Source organism: Ovis canadensis, chromosome 10, assembly GCF_042477335.2.
Source record: "Ovis canadensis isolate MfBH-ARS-UI-01 breed Bighorn chromosome 10, ARS-UI_OviCan_v2, whole genome shotgun sequence".
In the NCBI taxonomy this organism is placed as follows: Eukaryota; Metazoa; Chordata; class Mammalia; order Artiodactyla; family Bovidae; genus Ovis; species Ovis canadensis.
In genome coordinates, this window is record NC_091254.1 from 34,239,042 (window position 1) to 34,260,061 (window position 21,020).

The 21,020-nt window shown below is 39.8% G+C and overlaps 1 protein-coding gene across 7 annotated transcripts in view; it reads left to right on the forward strand.

Moving 5' to 3' along the window:
• LOC138446509 (uncharacterized) overlaps positions 1 to 21,020 on the forward strand; it is a 412,831-nt gene that overhangs the window by 218,020 nt on the left and 173,791 nt on the right. For 6 of the 7 annotated variants that reach the window (XM_069601425.1, XM_069601429.1, XM_069601426.1 and 3 more), the window contains one exon: positions 15,611 to 15,715. In XM_069601425.1, the coding sequence (XP_069457526.1) occupies positions 15,611 to 15,715 (105 nt within the window). Of the gene's footprint in view, positions 1 to 15,610; positions 15,730 to 21,020 lie in introns of all 7 variants that reach the window. The other variant, XM_069601431.1, reaches the window with a different exon arrangement.

A 21,020-nucleotide genomic window follows, 5' to 3' on the forward strand; every position in this document is an offset into this window, starting at 1 on the left:
AATATGCATCCTTTCTCTTCAGTCAGTTCAGTTGCTCAGTCCTGTTTGACTCTTTGCGACCCCATGAACTGCAGCACGCCAGACCTACCTATCCATCACCAAGTCCTGGAGCTTGCTCAGACTCATGTCCATCAAGTCGGTAATGCCATCCAACCATCTGTTGTCCCCTTCTCCTCTTGCCTTCAGTCTTTCCCAGCATCAGGGTCTTTTCCAATGAGTCAGTTCTTCGCATCAGGTGGGCCCAAGTATTGGAGTTTCAACTTCAGGATCAGTCCTTCCAATGAATATTCAGGACTGATTTCCTTGAAGATTGACTGGTTTGATCTCCTTACAGTCCAAGGGACTCTCAAGAGTCTTCTCCAACACCACCGTTCAAAAACATCAGTTCCTCAGCACTCAGCTTTCTTTATGGTCTCTCACATCCGTATCGGAGAACGCAATGACTACTGGAAAAACATAGCTTTGACTAGACGGACTTTTGTCATCAAAGTGATGTCTCTGTTTTTAATATACTGTCTAGGTTGGTCATAGCTTTCCTTCCAAGGAGCAAGCGTCTTTTAATTTCGTGGTTGCAGTCACCATCTGCAGTGATTTTGGAGCCCAAGAAAATAAAGTCTCTCACTGTTTCCATTGTTTCCCTATCTATTTCCCATGAAGTGATGGGGCCAGATGCCATGATCTTAGTTTTTTGAATGTTGAGTTTTAAGCCAACTTTTTCACTCTCCTCTTTCACTTTGCTCAAGAGCCTCTTTAGTTCTTCTTTGCTTTCTGCCATAAGGGTGGTGTCATCTGCATATCTGAAGTTATTGATATTGATAAAATATCAGTAACCTCAAGTATCTTACCTCTTGGATATACACAATATTTTCATTACACTAATGCATTTTAGCATTGCTGAAAGCTAGATATGCTTGAATAACAAGCTCTGAGAATTCCTGAGAAAGCAACACAACCAAATGGTCTAACTCTGTTTTAACCATTGTTTCCCTTTTATGTTACCACAAGGTTCCCTTTTTGTGTAATACCTTCTCAGATTGGTATACCTGAAACGAATATCCCCCATCTTAGACTGGGAAATTACACTAGGGAACCACTGAGACTGTTTTTTAGCAGGAGGGGGATTTAATCTGGAATACACTGGAAGAAGGGAACTGGTGCTAGTGTGTAGGCTGGAACGGTGGTAGACCCCACACTGGGACACAATGCAGAAAATGGAACCTAGTCCTAGTAAGTTCTGTGTCATAAGAACTTACTTTGCACTGTAATTTCCACCTCCTCCACTGACCTGTGACCTCCTTGTATCAGTTGTTTTGCAGCATCCCATGCCCAATACACAGTAGAATTAAAATAAATCTGTGTTAGAGGAGTCAAGAGAAGAGTGAGCTACAGTACTTGTTTGTTAAGAAATTGTTTAGTTAAGGTACGAGCCTCTTAGGGAAGCTTAGAAAAGGTGCTATTCTTTGAGACTAGAAAATAAGAAAAAGAAAATGCCTAAGTCAGGTTTAGACATAACTCTTAACTTCTGATATTGACTCTGATAAAGCAGTATGACTATTTGTTTTCTTAATTTTTATTAAATGTGCTATTTCATGCGGATGTATTTTCTATAAACCACCAATTAGTTCTTTTGTCTACATTAAAATGTTTTTCCTATTATTATGAGACAATAAAATATAAAAGGGGAAGTGTTATTTAATATTTTACTTCTCCAGAGATGGAGAAGTATTTTAAGGAGAATAAGTTATGAGACTTTTGGTGTGGACTGACAGTTATTTAAGCAGATAAAAAGACAAGTTTTCTTAATGTTTATCACAACTTTTACAGAAAAGGTGAAACAAGGAAAGAGGGCACATCTTCATTTACAATTTACTTTCTCCCAGATTTCATGATGTGAGACTTACTCTAAAGGCAAATGTCTTTTTAAAATGTATTAACTTATTTAATTATTTATTATGTACTTTTGACTGTACTGGGTCTTCATTACTGCATGGGCTTTCCTCTATTTGTGGTGCGTGGGTTTCTCACTGTGGCAGCTTCTCTTGCTGTGGAGCATGGGTTCTAGGGTGTGCAGGCTTCAGTAGTTGGGGCATGTGGCTCAGTATTTGTGGCTTCTGGGTTCTAGAACACACACTAAATAGTTGTGGCACACGGACTCAGTTGTTCTTTGGCATGCCTATGTCTCCTGCTTGGCAGGCAGATTCTTTACCACTGTACCACCAAAGAAGCCCCTAAAGACAAATCTTAAACAAAGCTAGATAAGTGGTTCATCACATGGCATCACTGTTTTCACCTGTGAAATGGCAGAATCACAGAGCTGTCAGTTTAGCTGAAGATGAGGTATACCACTGCAGCTTGGCCAACATCATCTAGAGGAAATGGGTAGTGAAATCAAGGCCTGTGGCCAGAAGAAGGCTTTCTGTGGCTGTAGGGTCCTCATGCATTGTGGCAGGGCAATATTTTGAAATATCAACTGAGGATTTTTCTAGTTTTTCCTGAGATAGCTTGGCTTTGGCTTCCATTTAGTAACTAAGCTGGTCTAGTTTTATTGCTTTAGGGAAGACAGGTCATAGGGCAAGTACAAGATATGAAGTCAATCTCAGTTTTGGGGTTCTAAAATCCTAGCTCTCTCAGAAGAGAGAAGAACCTCAGGGCATGAGCAATTGATGAGCTAGAATATCACGGGTTGAAGGTCAGCTGTGCACCTGGAGGGGGACAGGAGTCCATGGATCAGGAAGCATTAGGGAGTTGCGGGGGTGGGGTGGCATTTGTAATCGTTGGTGTGGAAAACTCCTGAGGAAGAAGACCGGTATCCAGCCCTTACTCAGGTCAAGCCCTGGGAAGGTGTGTCTACAGAGCCTCAAGATAGATCTGTGGGAACTAGATGCACACAGGATGTGCACTTTGCTTGTGGTGCTCAGAGGAGAATTGAATGTGTGGGAGGAAACACCTGAGCATTAGCTTCCTATGGCCCAGGGTGATGAGAAGAATGATTCTCTGAGCCAAGTGGATGGGTTCTTGGATGACCTCACAGTGTTCCTCTGCCCGGCATGGCGTGGAGTGGTAAGTGAATTCCTGGGCACAAGAGAGGAGCACAGGAGAAGCAAAAGGAGAAGCACAGATGGGAATGTGGGCTGGGAAGCAGTGAGCTTGTTGAATGATACCCAGGGCCAGGCATCTCAGAGATGCCACTGTGGATAGCTAATGATAATGACCGCCACCTGCTTCCCTGTCTCCTCATTACTACTCAGCACCCCCTAGAATTCCGAAATGTGTGGACTGAGCTTCTGCCACCCCTTCAGCAGGGGCTCTCAAAACAGAAATTCAGTTGTGTGTAGAAAAATAAAGTCACATTTCTTACACACATGAATCTGGGGAGCATAATTAAACCCTACTTTTTGTATAATAAGGCAAAATTCCATTTGATAATGTCTAGTCAAGAATGGGCACTTCTCTGTCCTGCAAAGATCAGAATGGCCTTAAACTCAGGCCAATACAAAGAAGGGTTTGTTGAAAGGATATACAAAAATCTCTTAGAAACCAAGGCCAGAGAAGTATAGCTGGGTCCTTGGAAAGTGGAAAATGAAGTGTTGTTTTTTTTTTTTAAACTGTCTGTAAGTGGCTACATGAGGGCTTTCATGTCTCCCTGAGTGCCTTTCCCCTCTCTTTTAATTTCTTGCTTTGCATGCCATACCACCCACCCCCCAACCTGGACAATCTGTGTTGGCCCCATCCCAGATCTCTTACTAAGTTACCTACTAAGGAGTTCACAGTTCAGTGTCTACACAGCAAGAATCTGATTGACTCTCCTTGATCAGGTGTCTACTGTTGGTCCAATCATTGGCTGTCTATTAGTGAAGAATCACAAGCCGCATTCAGAGCATCAAGGGCAGGGATGCCATACTGGATGTTCATGGTGATCAGAAGGAGGTTATCTTGACAACTTGGGTTGTTCCTGGTTAGTACAGTGGTTTAGAGGATGTGCTTTGATGTCCAACAGACTGCATTCAAATCTCAACTCTGCTTATAAAATGCAGTACTGGTAAAATTACTTGATTTCTCCAAGTCTTGGTGTCTTCATTAATAAAATGGGAATGATAATTTTTATCCTACAGGGGTTCTTATAAGGACTACAAGATCCAGTGCATTTAAGGAATTCAGGCTGGTATCTGGTGCTTCAAAAATACCCTAGGAGTTCCAGATATCATCAATTCTATTATTAGTGATTATAAACCATATAAATTATACAGTCATGAAATGCTGACACATTATATGATAAACGTTTATCTGCATTCAAGGTAATTAGTATGTGTTTGGTTAAGGTCTATGGAGTTAAAATCAGAATCATAGTTTTATACAAAAATTGATAATCTAACAATGACAGTTACAATGATATTGATGATGATGAAGGAATAAAGCTGGATAAAATTTTGTTTCAGGATTGTGTGGTGTAGATATGTACATATATATGATATCTGATTTGAATTTTATTTAAAAATTTTTGTTCTAATGGCTTTTTTCTTTTCATCTTGACCCTATTTTGACATCTAGCAATATGTGATTTTTTTCAAGATACATGTTTCATAAACAAAATATATGTTTATATCTGACTGTACCCAAGCTGCTAATTATGGGTATCTCTTTCTATAGCTCACTATTAAACACTCATGTCTTTGGGGTTATATAGAAAACAATTTATGTTACAAAATAAAATCCTCCCTCAAAAATGTTTGCCCTGTGAGTGAGGAGGGAGGAAATCACAAACTGTTATTATTTTCCCTTAGATGGATCTAAATATTAACATTCCCTTAGCTTTAAAGATTATTTTTATGCCGCTCCTTTATAAACAATCAAAGTACACTAACTCTTCTGTTGCCTCGGGTTCTGTCTACAGCGTACCCAAACAACCAAGCTCAAAAAAATGAAAAAATCAGTTCAACAGGTTATTTGGCATTGCATGCAGAAAATAAAAATGTTTGAATAGCTTAAAACATTTTAAAAAGCACAGCATATAGTAAACTGATTTGAATGTTAAACACAGCCTAAGGATTCCTTGCTCAGTGGAAGAAATTGTTTCTAGGTTTTCTTGCAGCTGTGTTAACTAGCCAAAGCCAGCAGCAGCAGTAATAGGAAGAATAGGAAAAGGAGGAGAAAGCTAGTCTGATAACAACAGCAGAAATAGTGGTCACAGTAGTAGTTGTAATAGTAGTTAACACTTCAGGCAGACAGTGATCTAGGCACTTGGTAACGTTTACTCTTTACAGCAGCCTTGAGAGAGAGCACTGTTAATTTCTCAGGTAACAGAAAACAGACTTCAAGGAGTGAAGTACCTCGTGGAGGAACCCAGAGGGGAAGAACAAGAGCAATGGCCGACACTGATGGCATGTTTTGAGTTTCTTAGTTCTTCCTGTGCATGGCCTCCACCGAATTCTCACAGCAGTCCTAGGAAGCAGCCTTCTCTATTATGCCCAGTGAACATAGGAAGAAAGGGAATCTGGGAGCCTTGACTAATCGAATGGCAGACAAGGGACTAAGACCAGGGATCCAAAGCCACACTGCAGCCTTGCCATTTATCTTGGGGTTTAGAAGTGATGTCTTGTTGGTTCTGCTTGGACTGATATGTTGAGAGTGAGGAACAGTCCTCTACTTAGAGATTCTCCCAGGATGCCACTTTCCCTGATAACGGGTTTTCCTTGAGCTGCTCTCTTCTTACCGCCTGGCTTGGAAAGCAGGTGCCCTTCTGCTGAGGGACCCTGATGGAACCCCCCTTACCCTCCACTGTAAGAGGTGAGGCAGTAGGGTAAGGCAAGTGAGGCACTTGCTTGGGGCACAAAATTTCAGGGCCCACCAAAGAATTTAATCATCAAGAAAATAATACTTTTATGTATTTTAAAATATTAAATATTAAGATAAATAGCTTTGAAAAATCTACATCTGAACATAGTATCAATGTTTAAGATAAAGACACGATCACTGTGGTCCTGGGTCATCCGGATGGAGACAGGATGGTGAGCCCCATGCTGGCTGTCTACTCATGACTGCGCCTGCGGTCCTCACTCCCAAGGTCTTCTTGGGCCCTTCATAACATTTTGGCCTCTCAGTCCACCCCTCTACATGAGTACACACACAAGCCTCCCCATACGGAGTTACCGTGAAGGAGTAGAGCCTGTATGGTGGTACTTCTGTAGGCATCACCAAAACAGTACATCTTCACTCAGTGCTGTTTAAAAAAATGAGGATGGCATTTCCAGTGATATGCTAAAAAAATTTAGCCTCTTCATTGTAGCTCTGCTGGTAAAGAATCTGCCCGCAGTGCCGGAGACCTGGGTTCGATCCCTGGGTTGGGAAGATCCCCTGGAGAAGGGAAAGGCTACCCACTCCAGTGTTCTGGCCTGGAGAATCCCGTGGACTGTATGGTCCCTGGGGTCGCAAAGAGTCAGACACTACTGAGCGACCTTCACTTCACTTCTACCTTTTCTCTCCAAAACTCAACTGATAGAGCTGTTTTAAAAAGAGGTAGTCAGTGCCTTTCCAATTTTAGATTTATGTATTTGGCCAGTCTTGGTTTCTCTTTTCTTATGTGCTACTTGGGGTGTCAGCTTAAGAAAACACTGGCTCCCCTGCCGGCATGTCAGCTGGGACACATGTGTTCTGCTGACCTCTTCTAGAAGCACTGAGGGATTGTCCGGTCCCAGAGGCCTTGGGCTTTGAGGACTCAACCCAGCATTCATGCTTTTGAATACGAATATGACTGCTTCCCACCCCAAAAGACATTTTATTTATTATTTTAAAAATATTTTCTTTGGGCTTCTTTAATCCTAGGGGACATTTGCTTGATGAATAGCAAATAAGTTTCCTAACCAGACTGTTGTTATAAATATCCATGGCATTAATTCAAACCATTTGCATCGGAAACTTTTTTTTTTTTTTTCTGGAGGAAAAAGGGTGACTGACTTAACCTCAACATTTGGGACATGATTTTCCCTAAAATAACCACAACATCCATCATTTGTTTTTCCCTGCTGGTGTGTCAATTTTTTAATGAGAGTCTGGGTCCCTCCAGTACCTTTGGTCTCCATGGTAACAATTCTATGTGTTTATTTTGACTTACTGAAATAAAACACTGAGGAAAAGGTCAGTGACTCATTTTTGATTGGGGGTTGCTCTAATTAGAGGATGATTATTTAAAAGCTGATCACTAACACAAAGTTACTATGTGTGTAGAAATAAGATCCACAGCAAGTATTTTAAATGACAAATTGTAAAACTTTTAGACAGTTGTTTCCAAACTCTGCCTGTTTATTCACAGGTGCAGGTGTTTTTAAGATTATTATTGTTTCACCCATGTATAACTAACTTTGACTTCCTGCCATTCCCTCCTGGTACCAGGAGCTGAGTAATGCATTAAGTAATGGATTAAAGTGTCTAGAGTGACTAATGCAGTTATAGGAGTCTATTTGGACCTATGGTCTATACATCTGAGATGAACTAAATCAATACAGTTAAAGTCTTTCTGAGGTGGCTGCATTGCTGGAGTCCCAGCCTTTTTAATTTTGGTTGGAGTATAATTGCTTTATAATGTTGTGTTAGTTTCTGCTATACAAAGAAGTGAACCAGCCATATGTAAACAGATATCCGTTCCCTCTTGAATCTCCCCTCCCCCCACCATCCCCCCCCTCTGGGTCAGGTCAGCCCAGAGCAGCCAGCTGAGCTTCTGTGCTGTGCAGCAGCTTCGCACTAGCTATCTGTTTTGCACACGGTCGCGTTTATCTGTCAGTGCTGCTCTCTGAACTTGTCTCACCCTTTGCTTCCCCTCTCTGTGTCCACGTGTCCGTTTTCTACGTCTGCGTCTCTATTCCTGCCGGCAGACAGGAGTTTTAGTCCTTGCATTTCCTCTGTCTCTTCAAGTTGGGTTTTGAATCCGCGAGAAGGGGCCTGCCATTGCTTTCTGATTGTTGCCTTGGGTTGCCACTGTTTGATTTAGCATGCCTCTCTTTCCTCACCTCTAAAATGGGAGCAACAGAGAATCTGTATCGTATGGTGTTTGAGGGGATTAATAATAAGAATAATGACGAATGCCTGATGTTTAGCAAAGGGCAGGCTCTTAGTAAACACCAAGTTAATGCTGGCTGTTAAATTACTCTTTACTTTCATTATTAGATTAGCTCTCTGGCCTTTGGATCGAGCTCCTTTGTTCAAAATTAATTTAAGGCAAATGAAATGTTCATTTTAAGAGGCAAGAAATCATTCTGAACAGTGAGGATATGTTTGTCTGTGAGGAATTTTACTCCTCTAAGTTTCCATGAAGCTGCTTTAACTCTCTCCTAGTTAAGAAGAATGTGGTATTTTGTCCTCTTGAACCCAGGCTCTTGTGGACTGGCTGCTAGGCCGATGGACAAGGCTCAGGGGGAGAACGGCCTTTGTGCCCCCAGTGGTTGAATCTTGATCAGTACATACAATATAAAAATATGAGGAACTAGAAAAGTCCAGTACCAAAAGTAGAACCAGGGAGTAGAAGAGTTGTTGCCAGGGGCTGGGGGTGTCAAATGGGAAGATGTTGGCATAAGGGTTTAAACTTTCAGCTATGAGTTGAATAAGCTCTGGGGGTCTAATGGTGACTATAGTTAATAATATTGTATTGTTCTTTTAAAAAAGATTTGTTTATTTATTTTGTGGCTGTGCTGGGTTTTCGGTGCTGCTTGGGCCTTCTGCAGTTGTGGAGAACGGGGGCTCCTGTCTAGTTTCAGTGGGCAGGTTTCTCGTTGCAGTGGCTCCTCTTGTTATGGAGCAGAGGCTCTAGGGTGTGCGGGCTTGAGCAGTAGTGGAACGTAGGTTCAGTCGCTGTCTTGTCTCCCACGAAAATAGGGGAAATACCTCGGGCTATTAAACAGGGGAATCTGACAGGTAGCTATTGTTTCAGTTACCTTTTATTTTGTAAACTTACTGTAGCAACTGGGGAGTTTGGGTTTGATAATAAATACCCTTTCAGGGTCTGAGAGAAGGCTTGAAGTTGTCCAGAGATGGGTTGTTGGAACTGAGGCCCCACCCTACACAAGCCTGAAGCTGAAAGTGAAGTGGAAGTGTTAGTTGCTCAGTTGTGTCTGACCCTTGGCTACCCCATGGACTGTAGCCTGCCAGGCTCCTTTGTCCATGGATTCTCCAGGCAAGAATATGGGAAAGAGTGGCCATGCCCTCCTCCAGGAGAATCTTCCCAACCCAGAGACTGAACCCAGGTCTCCTGCACTGCAGGCAGACTCTTTACCATCTGAACCACACAGGCCTAAATCTGAGATCCTCAAAGTCTTGTTCCCAACTCTGACCCTCACCCTTCTTTCACCTATTCTGTGTTTATTCAGTAAATATTTTTTCAATGTCTCCTCTGTGTCAGAACACAGTGTTGGGTATGGCAAAGAAAAGACTCAGGTCAACCAGTTCACTGTATTAACGCATGGCACAATGTTCTGTAGACTGATTTTCATCCCAGTGTGTCATTTCGGTCCTGTGAGAGTCACCTGGAGGAAGTGCTGGTCTCAGCCCTGCCACCCCTGGTCAGGCCTGGGGGCACTTCCTTAGCCTCTGTTGTTCCCTCTCCTGGAAACACACCAGCGAGAGCTGTTCAGTTCCTGATATTAGGCACATGCACCTCAGCGCTAGGAAACAGCTCTTTTAACACCCGCTTCCTGTCTCAACACCCACCCTCCCATCCCCAAGAGCAGCATGAAAAGCCTTGGAGACCCCAGCAGAGAGGATGGGCTTTCCACACAGGTTGGCCCTGGGGTGGGCTGGTCCCAGATGTCCTGGTTCATCCTCTCAGGAGCGGCCCCCCTCCATCCACTCAGGGGTCTGCAGGGTATCATGGAGACCCTCCAGAGAACCACCCCCTGAGGTAGTTTTTCAGACCCGTGAACAGTACCAGACCTAAAACTGGAGGTAGAATGAAGCCCTGAGATAAAGGAAAGGAGTGGGAGCAGGAAGAACTCCATGAGCCAGAGTGTTTGCACAGCCACCCCCCCAGGCAAGGGTTAGTACAGTCCCCAGATTGATGCTTTTCAAGAGAAAGACACAGAAGAGTGGAACACGTTCCCTCCCGCTGCGGGAAGTCTCATAAAGCTGAATATAGTCCAGGGCTTACCATTCTGGGTGCAGGGGCCTGCTGGCCCTGATCCCGTGATCCCAGATTCTGCATGCCTGCTTTGCTTTGAGACAGAGTGAAGAACCAGGAACTTTGGGGAGCAGTTCACTAACTCCACCCCCTCAGGTCCAGGAATGGAGTTTCTCCCCACAGGTGCCTTGCTGTTGGATCCCTGAGAGTTGAACCCAAGGCCAAATTTTGCCTCTGGTGTAATTATTCATGAGCCACCGTTTGTTGGTAAAAATGTAAAGGGCAGAGCTTGCCTCTCATTTCTGGGGCTGCTGGGTGTTTGGAGCATCTCCATTTATAGCCTGTTTTCAAAGCTTAGGAAATTGAGCTGGTTGATGGGTTTTGTTGGAGTTTGGGTCATTGAGCCTTTGTTGACAACTATTTACTGTCCAGTCAAGAATATGTTTTCAGATCATTTGTTCAGCAAAGTGGATCCCCTTTGAGATATGGGCTCATACATGAAAAGTATATTGTATATTAATGCATATATGTGGAATCTAGAAAAAAGGTACAGATGAACCTACTTGCAAAGTAGAAACAGAGACACAGATGTAGAGAATAAACATGGATTCCAAGAGGGGAGGAGAGAGTTGGGATGAACTGGGAGATTGGGACTGATATATATACACACTACTGTGTATAAAACAGAAATCTGCAAGCAATAAATGCTGGAGAGGGTGTGGAGAAAAGGGAACCCTCCTACACTGTTGGTGGGAATGCAAACTAGTACAGCCACTATGGAGAACAGTGTGGAGATTCCTTAAGAAATTGCAAACAGAACTACCTTATGACCCAGCAATCCCACTGCTGGGCATACACACTGAGGAAACCAGAATTGACAGAGACACATGTACCCCAATGTTCATCGCAGCACTGTTTATACTAGCCAGGACATGGAAACAACCTAGATGTCCATCAGCAGATGAATGGATAAGAAAGCTGTGGTACATATACACAATGGAGTATTACTCAGCCGTTAAAAAGAATTCATTTGAATCAGTTCTGATGAGATGGATGAAACTGGAGCCGATTATACAGAGTGAAGTGAGCCAGAAAGAAAAACACCAATACAGTATACTAACACATATATATGGAATTTAGAAAGATGGCAATGACGACCCTGTATGCAAGACAGGAAAAAAGACACAGATGTGTATAACGGACTTTTGGACTCAGAGGGAGAGGGAGAGGGTGGGATGATTTGGGAGAATGGCATTCTAACATGTATACTATCATGTAAGAATTGAATCGCCAGTCTATGTCTGACGCAGGATACAGCATGCTCGGGGCTGGTGCATGGGGATGACCCACAGAGATGTTATGGGGAGGGAGGTGGGAGGGGGGTTCATGTTTGGGAACGCATGTAAGAATTAAAGATTTTAAAATTAAAAAAAAAAACAAAGAAAGAACTGGTAAAAAAAAATAAAGATTGCTGGGAGAAATATCAATAACCTCAGATATGCAGATGACACCACCCTTATGGCAGAAAGTGAAGAGGAACTAAAAAGCCGAAAAAAAAGAGAGAAAAAAAAAAAGAAAGAAATGAGGACCTAACTGCATAGCACAGGGAACTCTACTCAGTGCTCTGTGGTGATTTAAATGGGAAATCCAAAAAAGAGGAGATACATATACATACATGTAGCTGATTCACTTTGCTGTACAACAGAAACTGACACAACATTATAAAATAATTATACTTCAATAAAAGTTTTTTAAAAAGTTGATAGGAAAGTCCATTTTCCTTTAAAGACTGGCATCCTCTTTTTTTGTTGTTGTTTTTAAAGAAGGTAGCATAGATTTTGGTGTTAGAGAGATGGTATCTCTAAGTCTGGGTACTACCACTTCTTAGTTGTATGAACATAGACCTGTTCCTTAAACTCAAGGTACTGGAATTACCTCACTCTAAAGATGAGAATGCTTGGCTTGCTCCAGTAGAAGTCAGATATGCTGGGATTTTTGTGACTTCTCTTTGTGTGTTTGTGTGTTTTTCAGGACATTTTCGTAGAAAGTGCAAAATCACGTTTACTCTTAGTCTCTTTGTCATCTCTGATTACACATACACAGAGATAAAGTTCAAAGGCAGACAAGGACCCTCGGGTCTGTGCCATGAGGCTGGAGGAAGTTCTTCTTAGAGAATCTTGACTGTTGAGAATCCATACTTGGAGTTTATCTTCAAGACATTGCCCACTGATAATGTTCAATACACCTAGCAGGTAGGACAGCAATCAGAAGAAAATGGAAATATGGTTTGGCAGGGTTAAAAGTAGTACTCATCACCATCAGGCTTGTTATCATCTACAAATCACTAGTTCAAGTGATGGTCAAACTTGGAGTGAATAAATATTAGTGAGCCAGAGGCTAACACTCATTCACTCATTCATCGGGATTTTCCTAAGCCACTGCCAGGCAAGACCATCAGAGGTGGCAGGGTTCAGTGAAGACAACAAAGTGCTGCCCTTTCAGAGCACAATTCCAGTCTGACAGTACATGTGAGGAATTGAAATGTGACATAACGTTAAGTAGTGACAAGGCATTTGGAAAGAGAAAAGTAAGGCAGGGAGAGGAGACAGTGTCATTTTTTAATACCAATATCAAGGAAGATCTCTGTGAGAAAATGATGTTTGATAAGAGACCTGGATCAAGCGAGGGCATGAACCCTAGGAATATGGGGGACCACTTTATTAGCCATAAACTAGGATTGTCACCAAAAAACTAAAACTTTTAATTACTCTCTTGGTCCCAGTGAGGACTTTGGATTTTAGTCCAAGTGCAAAGAGAAGCTATTAAGGAGAGACATGATCTGATATTTTTTGTTTTTAAAAGAACACCCTTACTTGCCATATGAACATAGACCTTCGGAAGGCTGGAGTGGAAACAGTGAGACCCATTTGGAGGCCATTGGAAAAGTCCAGATGTTGAAGCTGTATTTAGAAAAGGCAGAGGAACCAGAGATCAAATTGCCAACATCCATTGGATCATCAAAAAAGCAATAGATTTCGAGAAAAACATCTACTTCTGCTTTATTGATTATGCCAAAGCCTTTGACTGTGTGGATCACAACAAACTGTGGAAAATTCTGAAAGAGATGGGAATACCAGACCACCTTATCTGCCTTCTGAGAAACCTGTATGCAGGTCAAGAAGCAACAGTTAAAACTGGACATGGAACAACAGACTGGTCCCAAATCCAGAAAGGAGTATGTCCAGGTTGTATATTGTCACCATGCTTATTTAACTTATATGCAGAGGACATCACAAGACACACTGGGCTGGATGAAGCACAAGCTGGAATCAAGATTGCCAGGAGAAATATCAATAACGTCAGATATGCAGATGACACCACCCTTATGGCAGAAAGCGAAGAAGAACTAAAGAGCCACTTGGTGAAAGTGAAAGAAGAGAGTGAAAAAGCTGGCTTAAAACTCAACATTCAGAAAACTAAGATCATGGCATCCAGTCCCATCACTTCATGGCAAATAGATGGGGAGACAATGGAAACAGTGAGAGACTTTATTTTTAGGGGCTCCAAAATCACTGAAGATGGTGACTGCAGCCATGAAATTGAGACGCTTGCTTCTTGGAAGAAAAGCTATGACCAAATTAGACAGCATATTAAAGAGCAGAGACATTACTTTACCAACAAAGGTCCATATGGTTTTTCCAGTAGTCATGTATGTATGGGAGAGTTGGACTATAGAGAAAGCTGAATGCCGAGGGATTGATGCTTCACTTGAGAGTCCCTTGGACTGCAAGGAGATCCAACCAGTCCATTCTAAAGGAAATCAGTCCTGAATATTCATTGGAAGGACTGATGCTGAAGCTGAAACTCCAATACTCTGGCCACCTGATGCAAAGAATTGACTCATCTGAAAAGACCCGGATGCTGGGAAAGATTGAAGATGGAAGGAAAAGGGGATGACAGAGGATGAGATGGTTGGATGGCATCACCGACTTGATGGACATGAGTTTGAGTAAGGTTCAGGAGTTGGTGATGGACAGAGAAGCCTGGCGTGCTGTGGTCCATGGGGTTGCCAGGAGCTGGACATGACTGAGCAACTGAACTGAACTGGAAAAACCCAAATGGGAGATGATAGTTCAGTTTTAGATGGCTCACAGCAGTTTTATTTGACTTCACCCTGAACTCATCCTGAGCATTCAGCCCTCTTATTATTCATGAAACAGTTCACTTATTCTCAATATTAAAGAAACTCTGAGGGATCAGTGATCCTCATCATCTCCCTTCCAAGAATGGTGCTGGGCTGGTGGATGTACACATATGCTCCCTCCAACATTTCACTGTCCTCCCCACTTTGCTGTTCCAGAAGAGAAAGGAGATATCAATCTCTCTTCTTGCTCTTCGGTTTTTTCATGGTTTTTGGTTCCAGAACTGAATGTCCTCTCCTCCTTTTCACTTTTCATCTTTGAGTCAAAAATTTCCATTAGTCTTCTGAAGTAATTTTGAGCATGCACCAATTGCATCCATAAACAGTCCCATGAGGGACATTTTGTGTTTCGTTGAAGTTGGTCCAAAGGTTATGATATATGGATTTGGAATTGTCAATAAAACTAGGAAGTTTTATTAGGTACATGGTGGACCTGGGAAAACGTGTTGGAACTTGTATGTTATGTAACTCTAATAGCTTAATTGCTAGAATTCTTGGGACTCTTACCAATGACTTCATTTCTCCTGAATGTGGGTTTCATGCATCTGGTTGCTTGGCTGTTTTCAGAAAATAGAGGTAATAGTCACATTAATGTATCATCTTTTCCATGATTAGGAAAGAAACCTGAGAATGCTTTCCTAGCGAATATGTAGAAGCAGTTTCCTCCAACACCTGTTCTCTTAAGTCATGAGATGTTTGAAAATAACCACACAAGTTTCAGTATCTGATCCAGTCTTTCGAATATGTACTAGGGCAACATAAAAATTTTGCTAGTGTGAGCAAATGTCAGCCATCTCTTGCACCTCTGCCCATGGATTTAAGGAGAGTAAATACCTATTGATTTGGAATCACCAGTGGGTGGGTTATTTTGTTTCCATGTAATTAATCAGCAGATGAAAAAACATGTTTTTAAAAAGTTAAGTACCTAATGTCACGTTGTTATTAAAATAAGGAGCTGGATCCATATTCCAGATACTTATCCACCCTACATGCTTTTGAAAAGTTTAAAAATTATACAGAAATACTTTCTAATTGTGGAAAAATTAGGAAACACAGATGGATTAAAAACGAACCTCAAAAAATATTTCCACAATTCAGAGATAACCAGTGTTATCCTTTTGTTTCACTTATTTCCAGACGTTTTTCTACACAAATATAATTACAAATATCTTTTCAAAGATGGATACTGCTTTACAAATTCATTTAACCTTTAATATTGAATAATACCTTGTGCTGTGTTAATGTCTTTCTATGTCATGAATATGGGTCTGCACTGTAATTTTTTTAACTCACATTGTTTTCCATGCCAGGATGCTACTGCTGCTGCTGCTGCTAAGTCGCTTCAGTCGTGTCCGACTCTGTGTGACCCCAGAGACGACAGCCCACCTGGCTCCCCCGCCCCTGGGATTCTCCAGGCAAGAACACTGGAGTGGGTTGCCATTTCCTTCTCCAAGGATGCTACTAGTGTTTATTAAATATTTCATTATCTCTTTCCTCTTCTGAATTGGACTACAACTTGATTAACCAATCTTCCTTACTTAGGACATTTATTGAGTGCTAATGATATTTGAAGTGTACTTTAGATATGTATTTATTTCATTTATTTAACTTGCTTCCAATTTTTTAACATTACTGACAGTGATTACTTTTTACATACATTTCTGTATGATTCAGTTCAGTTCAGCCACTCAGGTGTGTCCAGTTCTTTGTGACCCTATGGATTGCAGCACACCAGGCCTCCCTATCCATTACCAACTCCTGGAGCTTACTCAAACTCATGTCCATCAAGTCAGTGATGCCATCCAACCATCTTGTCCTCTGTTGTCCCCTTCTCTTCCTGCCTTCAATCCTTCCCAGCATCAGGGTCTTTCCCGATGAGTCAATTCTTTGCATCAGGTGGCCAAAGTATTGGAGCTTCAGCTTCAGCATCAATCCTTCCAATGAATATTCAAGACTGATTTCCTTTAGGATTGACTGGTTGGATCTCCTTGCAGTCCAGGGGACTCTCAAGAGTTTTCTCCAACATCACAGTTCAAAACCATCAATCCCTTGGCACTCAGCTTTCTCTATAGTCCAACTCTCCCATACATACATGACTGCTGGAAAAACCAAAGCCTTGACTAGATGAACCTTTGTTGGCAAAGTAATGTCTCTGCTTTTTAGTATCTGTCTAGTTGGTCATAGCTTTTCTTCCAAGAAGCAAGTGTCTCTTAATTTCACGGCTGTAGTCAACATCTGCAGTGATTTTGGAGCCCCTAAAAATAAAGTCTCTCACTGTTTCCATTTTTCCCCATCTATTTGCCATGAAGTGCTGAGGCCAGATGCCATGATCTTAGTTTTTGGAATGTTGAGTTTTAAGCCAACTTTTTCACTCTCTTCTTTCACTTTCAACAAGTGGCTCTTTAGTTCTTCTTCACTTTTTGCTGTAAGCATGGTGTCATCTGCATATCTGAGGTTATTGATATTTCTCCCGGCAGTCTTGATTCCAGCTTGTGTTCCATCCAGCCCGGCATTTCGAATGATGTCCTCTGCATATAAGTTAAATAAGCACAGTGACAATATACAGCCTTGATGTACTCCTTTCCCAAATTGAAACCGATCTGTTGTTCCACGTCCAGTTCTAACTGTTGCTTACTGACCTGCATACAGGTTTCTCAGGAGGCAGGTCAGGTGGTCTGGTATTCCCATCTCTTTCAAAATTTTCCACAGTTTATTGTGATCCACACAGTCAAAAGCTTTGGCATAGTCAATAAAGCAGAAGTTTTTCTGGAATTCTCCTGCTTTTTTGATGATCCAATGGATGTTGGCAATTTGATCTCTGATTCCTTTGCTTTTTCTGAATTCAGCTTCAACATCAGGAAGTTTATGGTTCATGTACTGTTGAAGCCTGGTTTGGAGAACTTTGAGCATTACTTTACTAGTGTATGAGATGAATGCAATTGTGCAGTAGTTCGAGCATTCTTTGCCATTGCCTTTCTTTGGGATTGGAATGAAAACACCTTTTCCAGTCCCATGACCACTGCTGAGTTTTCCAAATTTGCTGACATATTGACTGTAGCACTTTAATAGCATCATCTTTTAGGATTTGAAGTAGCTCAACTGGAATGTATGATTATACAGTGGTTATTTAAAAGTTTTTCTTAAATATTGCCAAAGGATCATTCAGAAATGTTCTAACAAATCATTTTCAGAGAGCATTGCAAGTGTGTATTTCTTCACCTGTACGTAATCAGTAGAAGTTACCAACTTTATCAATCTTTTCTAGACTTACAGGGAAAAATGATTATCATTATTTTAGCTTTGATTTCTTTGATCACTGAAGAAGGAAAATATTTTTTATTGGTATGTTTATCTTTTTCCTTAAAATATTTTAAATCTAACGTATTTTAAATAATATGTATTTTAACTATATGTATCCACATGTAAATAATTTGGTCAAGTGCAAACCTTTAAAATTATGAGGTGCTCTCTGTAAGTTTTTCTTTTTTCTTTGCTTCATCCTCTTGCTTCCTTTCACCACAGCCTCTCTACCTCCCAAGTAGCCTCTAAAACAGCATCACATGGATCTTTTCTGCACATTTTATCTATCCTTCATATAATCTTCTACAATATATAATATACATGCATAGGCACAATATCATATTGTTATGTGTTTTTTTATGGATGTAGGATCATATATTATATGCTTTTCTACATCTTGCTTTTCTCACTCAACAATATCACATTTGAAAATCCTCCAAGTCATCTGGTAGAGCTCCAACTCATTATTTTTAACGACAGGAATTTTTTAAAAGTCATTCTCCTATTGGTCAACATTGCTTTTTTTTCTAGTTCTTCTTTTTCCCTACCATGACTAACCATGCTGCAATCAATATCTTTTTACATACATCTTTTTAAACAAATACTTTTATTTTATTGGAATATCCATGAATATTATTGCTGGATGGGTCTGTGAGTATGTGTTTTGATTATAACACATGATGCCAGATTGCTTTTGCCAAAGGATGTAACACTTCATATTTCTACCAGCAATATATGTGAGAGAATCCTTTTCATTATATCCCAGCCAGCAATAGATATTGTGGCTCTTTGTAATTTTTGTTACTCTGATGGGTATAAAGTGATAATTATGTACTTACTGTAATTTGCATATTCATGGTTTCTCCTTGTGAATTTGTATATCTTTTCATTTGTACCTTACCACAGGATTTATTTATCTGAGTTATCTTTGCCTACTATTTTATTTGGTTACCTCTTTCTTTCTTTTCTATTCGTAAAATATTTTTGCATATTATTAACTTAAAATTTTATCATCTGTATTATAAATATTTTTTCCACATCTGTTCTTAGTCCATTGTATTTCTATATGAGATTCATTGTTACACAAAAGTTTTTCTTTTTTATTTAGTCAAATGTATCACACTTTAGCTTCTGAATTTCTAGTCAGAGTTAAGAAGTCATTAATTCTAGATAATACTGAATTGTGAAGTCTCAGATTTTCATGTTTGTCTCCTTCCAGGTATGTATTTAGGATATTAGTACCAATCATTTTTCTTCCAGTTTTATTGAGGTATAATAGACATACAGCACTGTGTAAGTTTAAGGGTATAGAATGATGATGTGACTTATATACCCCATGAAATAAGTTAGTGAACATCCGTCACAATAAGTTAGTGAGCATCCATCATCTCATACAGATATAAAATTAAAAAATAATCTTTTTGCCCTTGTGATGAGAGCCCTTAGGATTGACTCTCATAAAAATTTTCATGTGTAACATACATCAGTGTTAATTATATTAATTGTATTGTACATTACATAGCTAGTAATTATTTATTTTATATATGGAAGTTTGTACCTTTTGACCACCTTCATCCAATTCCGCCCTCTTCCCACTTCTTGCCTCTACTAACTAAAAATCTGATCTATTTTTGTATGATATATTAGTATCTCATATGCTAATATTAGGATATTAATACCAGTCATTAAACAATCTAAAATTTTTCTATTAAAAATGTACCACGTTTATAATATATTAACTCATCTACACTGGGATTTATTTCTGAAGTATCTGCTATATTTTACTGCTCCATTTACTTCTTCCTATTGGATTATAATGACTTTATAATATATTCTGATAATTGTTAAGGCAAATCTTCTCATATCATTTTTTCATATTTTTCTTAAGTATATATTTTTTCACATACAACTTTAAAATCATGTATCTAATTAAAAATTTATTGGGATACTCATTGAAATTGCATTTAATTTATAGATTAATTTTTGGATAACACATTTTTCTGTTATTCCCTTATAAGAGATGGAATGCATCTTCATATTTTCACAATTACATATTTTAATAAGATTCTATTATCCTGTGACTTTTTAATTAAGTTACTTAAAAGTATTTTATGGTTTTTGTCACTGTTGTGAAAAGATTGGACTTTTCATTTCTTGATGTTAATTGTTAGTAAAAAGCTGTTAGAATTCTACCAAAAATTTAGAGAAGAGCTAACACCTATCCTACTCAAACTCTTCCAGAAGATTGCAGAGGAAGGTAAACTTCCAAACTCATTCTATGAGGCCACCATCACCCTAATACCAAAACCTGACAAAGATGCCACAAAAAAAGAAAACTACAGGCCAATATCACTGATGAACATAGATGCAAAAATCCTTAACGAAATTCTAGCAATCAGAATCCAACAACACATTAAAAAAGATGATACATCATGACCAAGTGGGGTTTATCCCACGGATGCAAGGATTCTTCAATATCTGCAAATCAATCAGTGTAACACACCACATTAACAAATTGAAAAATAAAAGCCATATGATTATCTCAATAGACGCAGAGAAAACCTTTGACAAATTTCAACATCCATTTATGATAAAAACTCTCCAGATATCAGGATTAGAAGGAACATAACCTCAACATAATAAAAGCTATATATGACAAACCCACAGCAAACATTATCTTCAATGGTGAAAAATGGAAAGCATTTCCCCTAAAGTCAGGAACAAGACAATGGTGCCCACTTTCACCACTACTGTTCAACATAGTTTTGGAAGTTTTGACCACAGCAATCAGAGCAGAAAAAGAAATAAAAGGAATCCAAATTGGAAAAGAAGAAGTAAAACTCTCACTGTTTTCAGATGACATGATCCTCTACATAGAAAACCATAAATACTCCACCAGAAAATTATTAGAGCTAATCAATGAATATAGTAAAGTTGCAGGATATAAAATCCACACACAGAAATCCCTTGCATTCCTATACACTAATAATAAAAAAATAGAAAGAAATTAAAGAAACAATTCCATTTAGCATTGCAATGAAAAGAATAAAATACTTAGGAATATATCTACCTAAAGAAACTAAAGACCTATATATAGAAAACTATAAAACACTGGTGAAAGAAATCAAAGAGGACACTAATAGATGGAGAAATATACCGTGCTCATGGATTGGAAGAATCAATATAGTGAAAATGAGTATAATACCCAAAGCAATCTATAGATTCTATGCAATCCCTATCAAGCTACCAACGGTATTTTTCACCGAGCTAGAACAAGTAATTTCACAATTTGTCTGCAAATACAAAAAACCTCGACTAGCCAAAGCAATCTTGAGAAAGAAGAATGGAACTGGAGGAATCAACCTGCCTGACTTCAGGCTCTACTACAAAGCCACAGTCATTAAGACAGTATGGTACTGG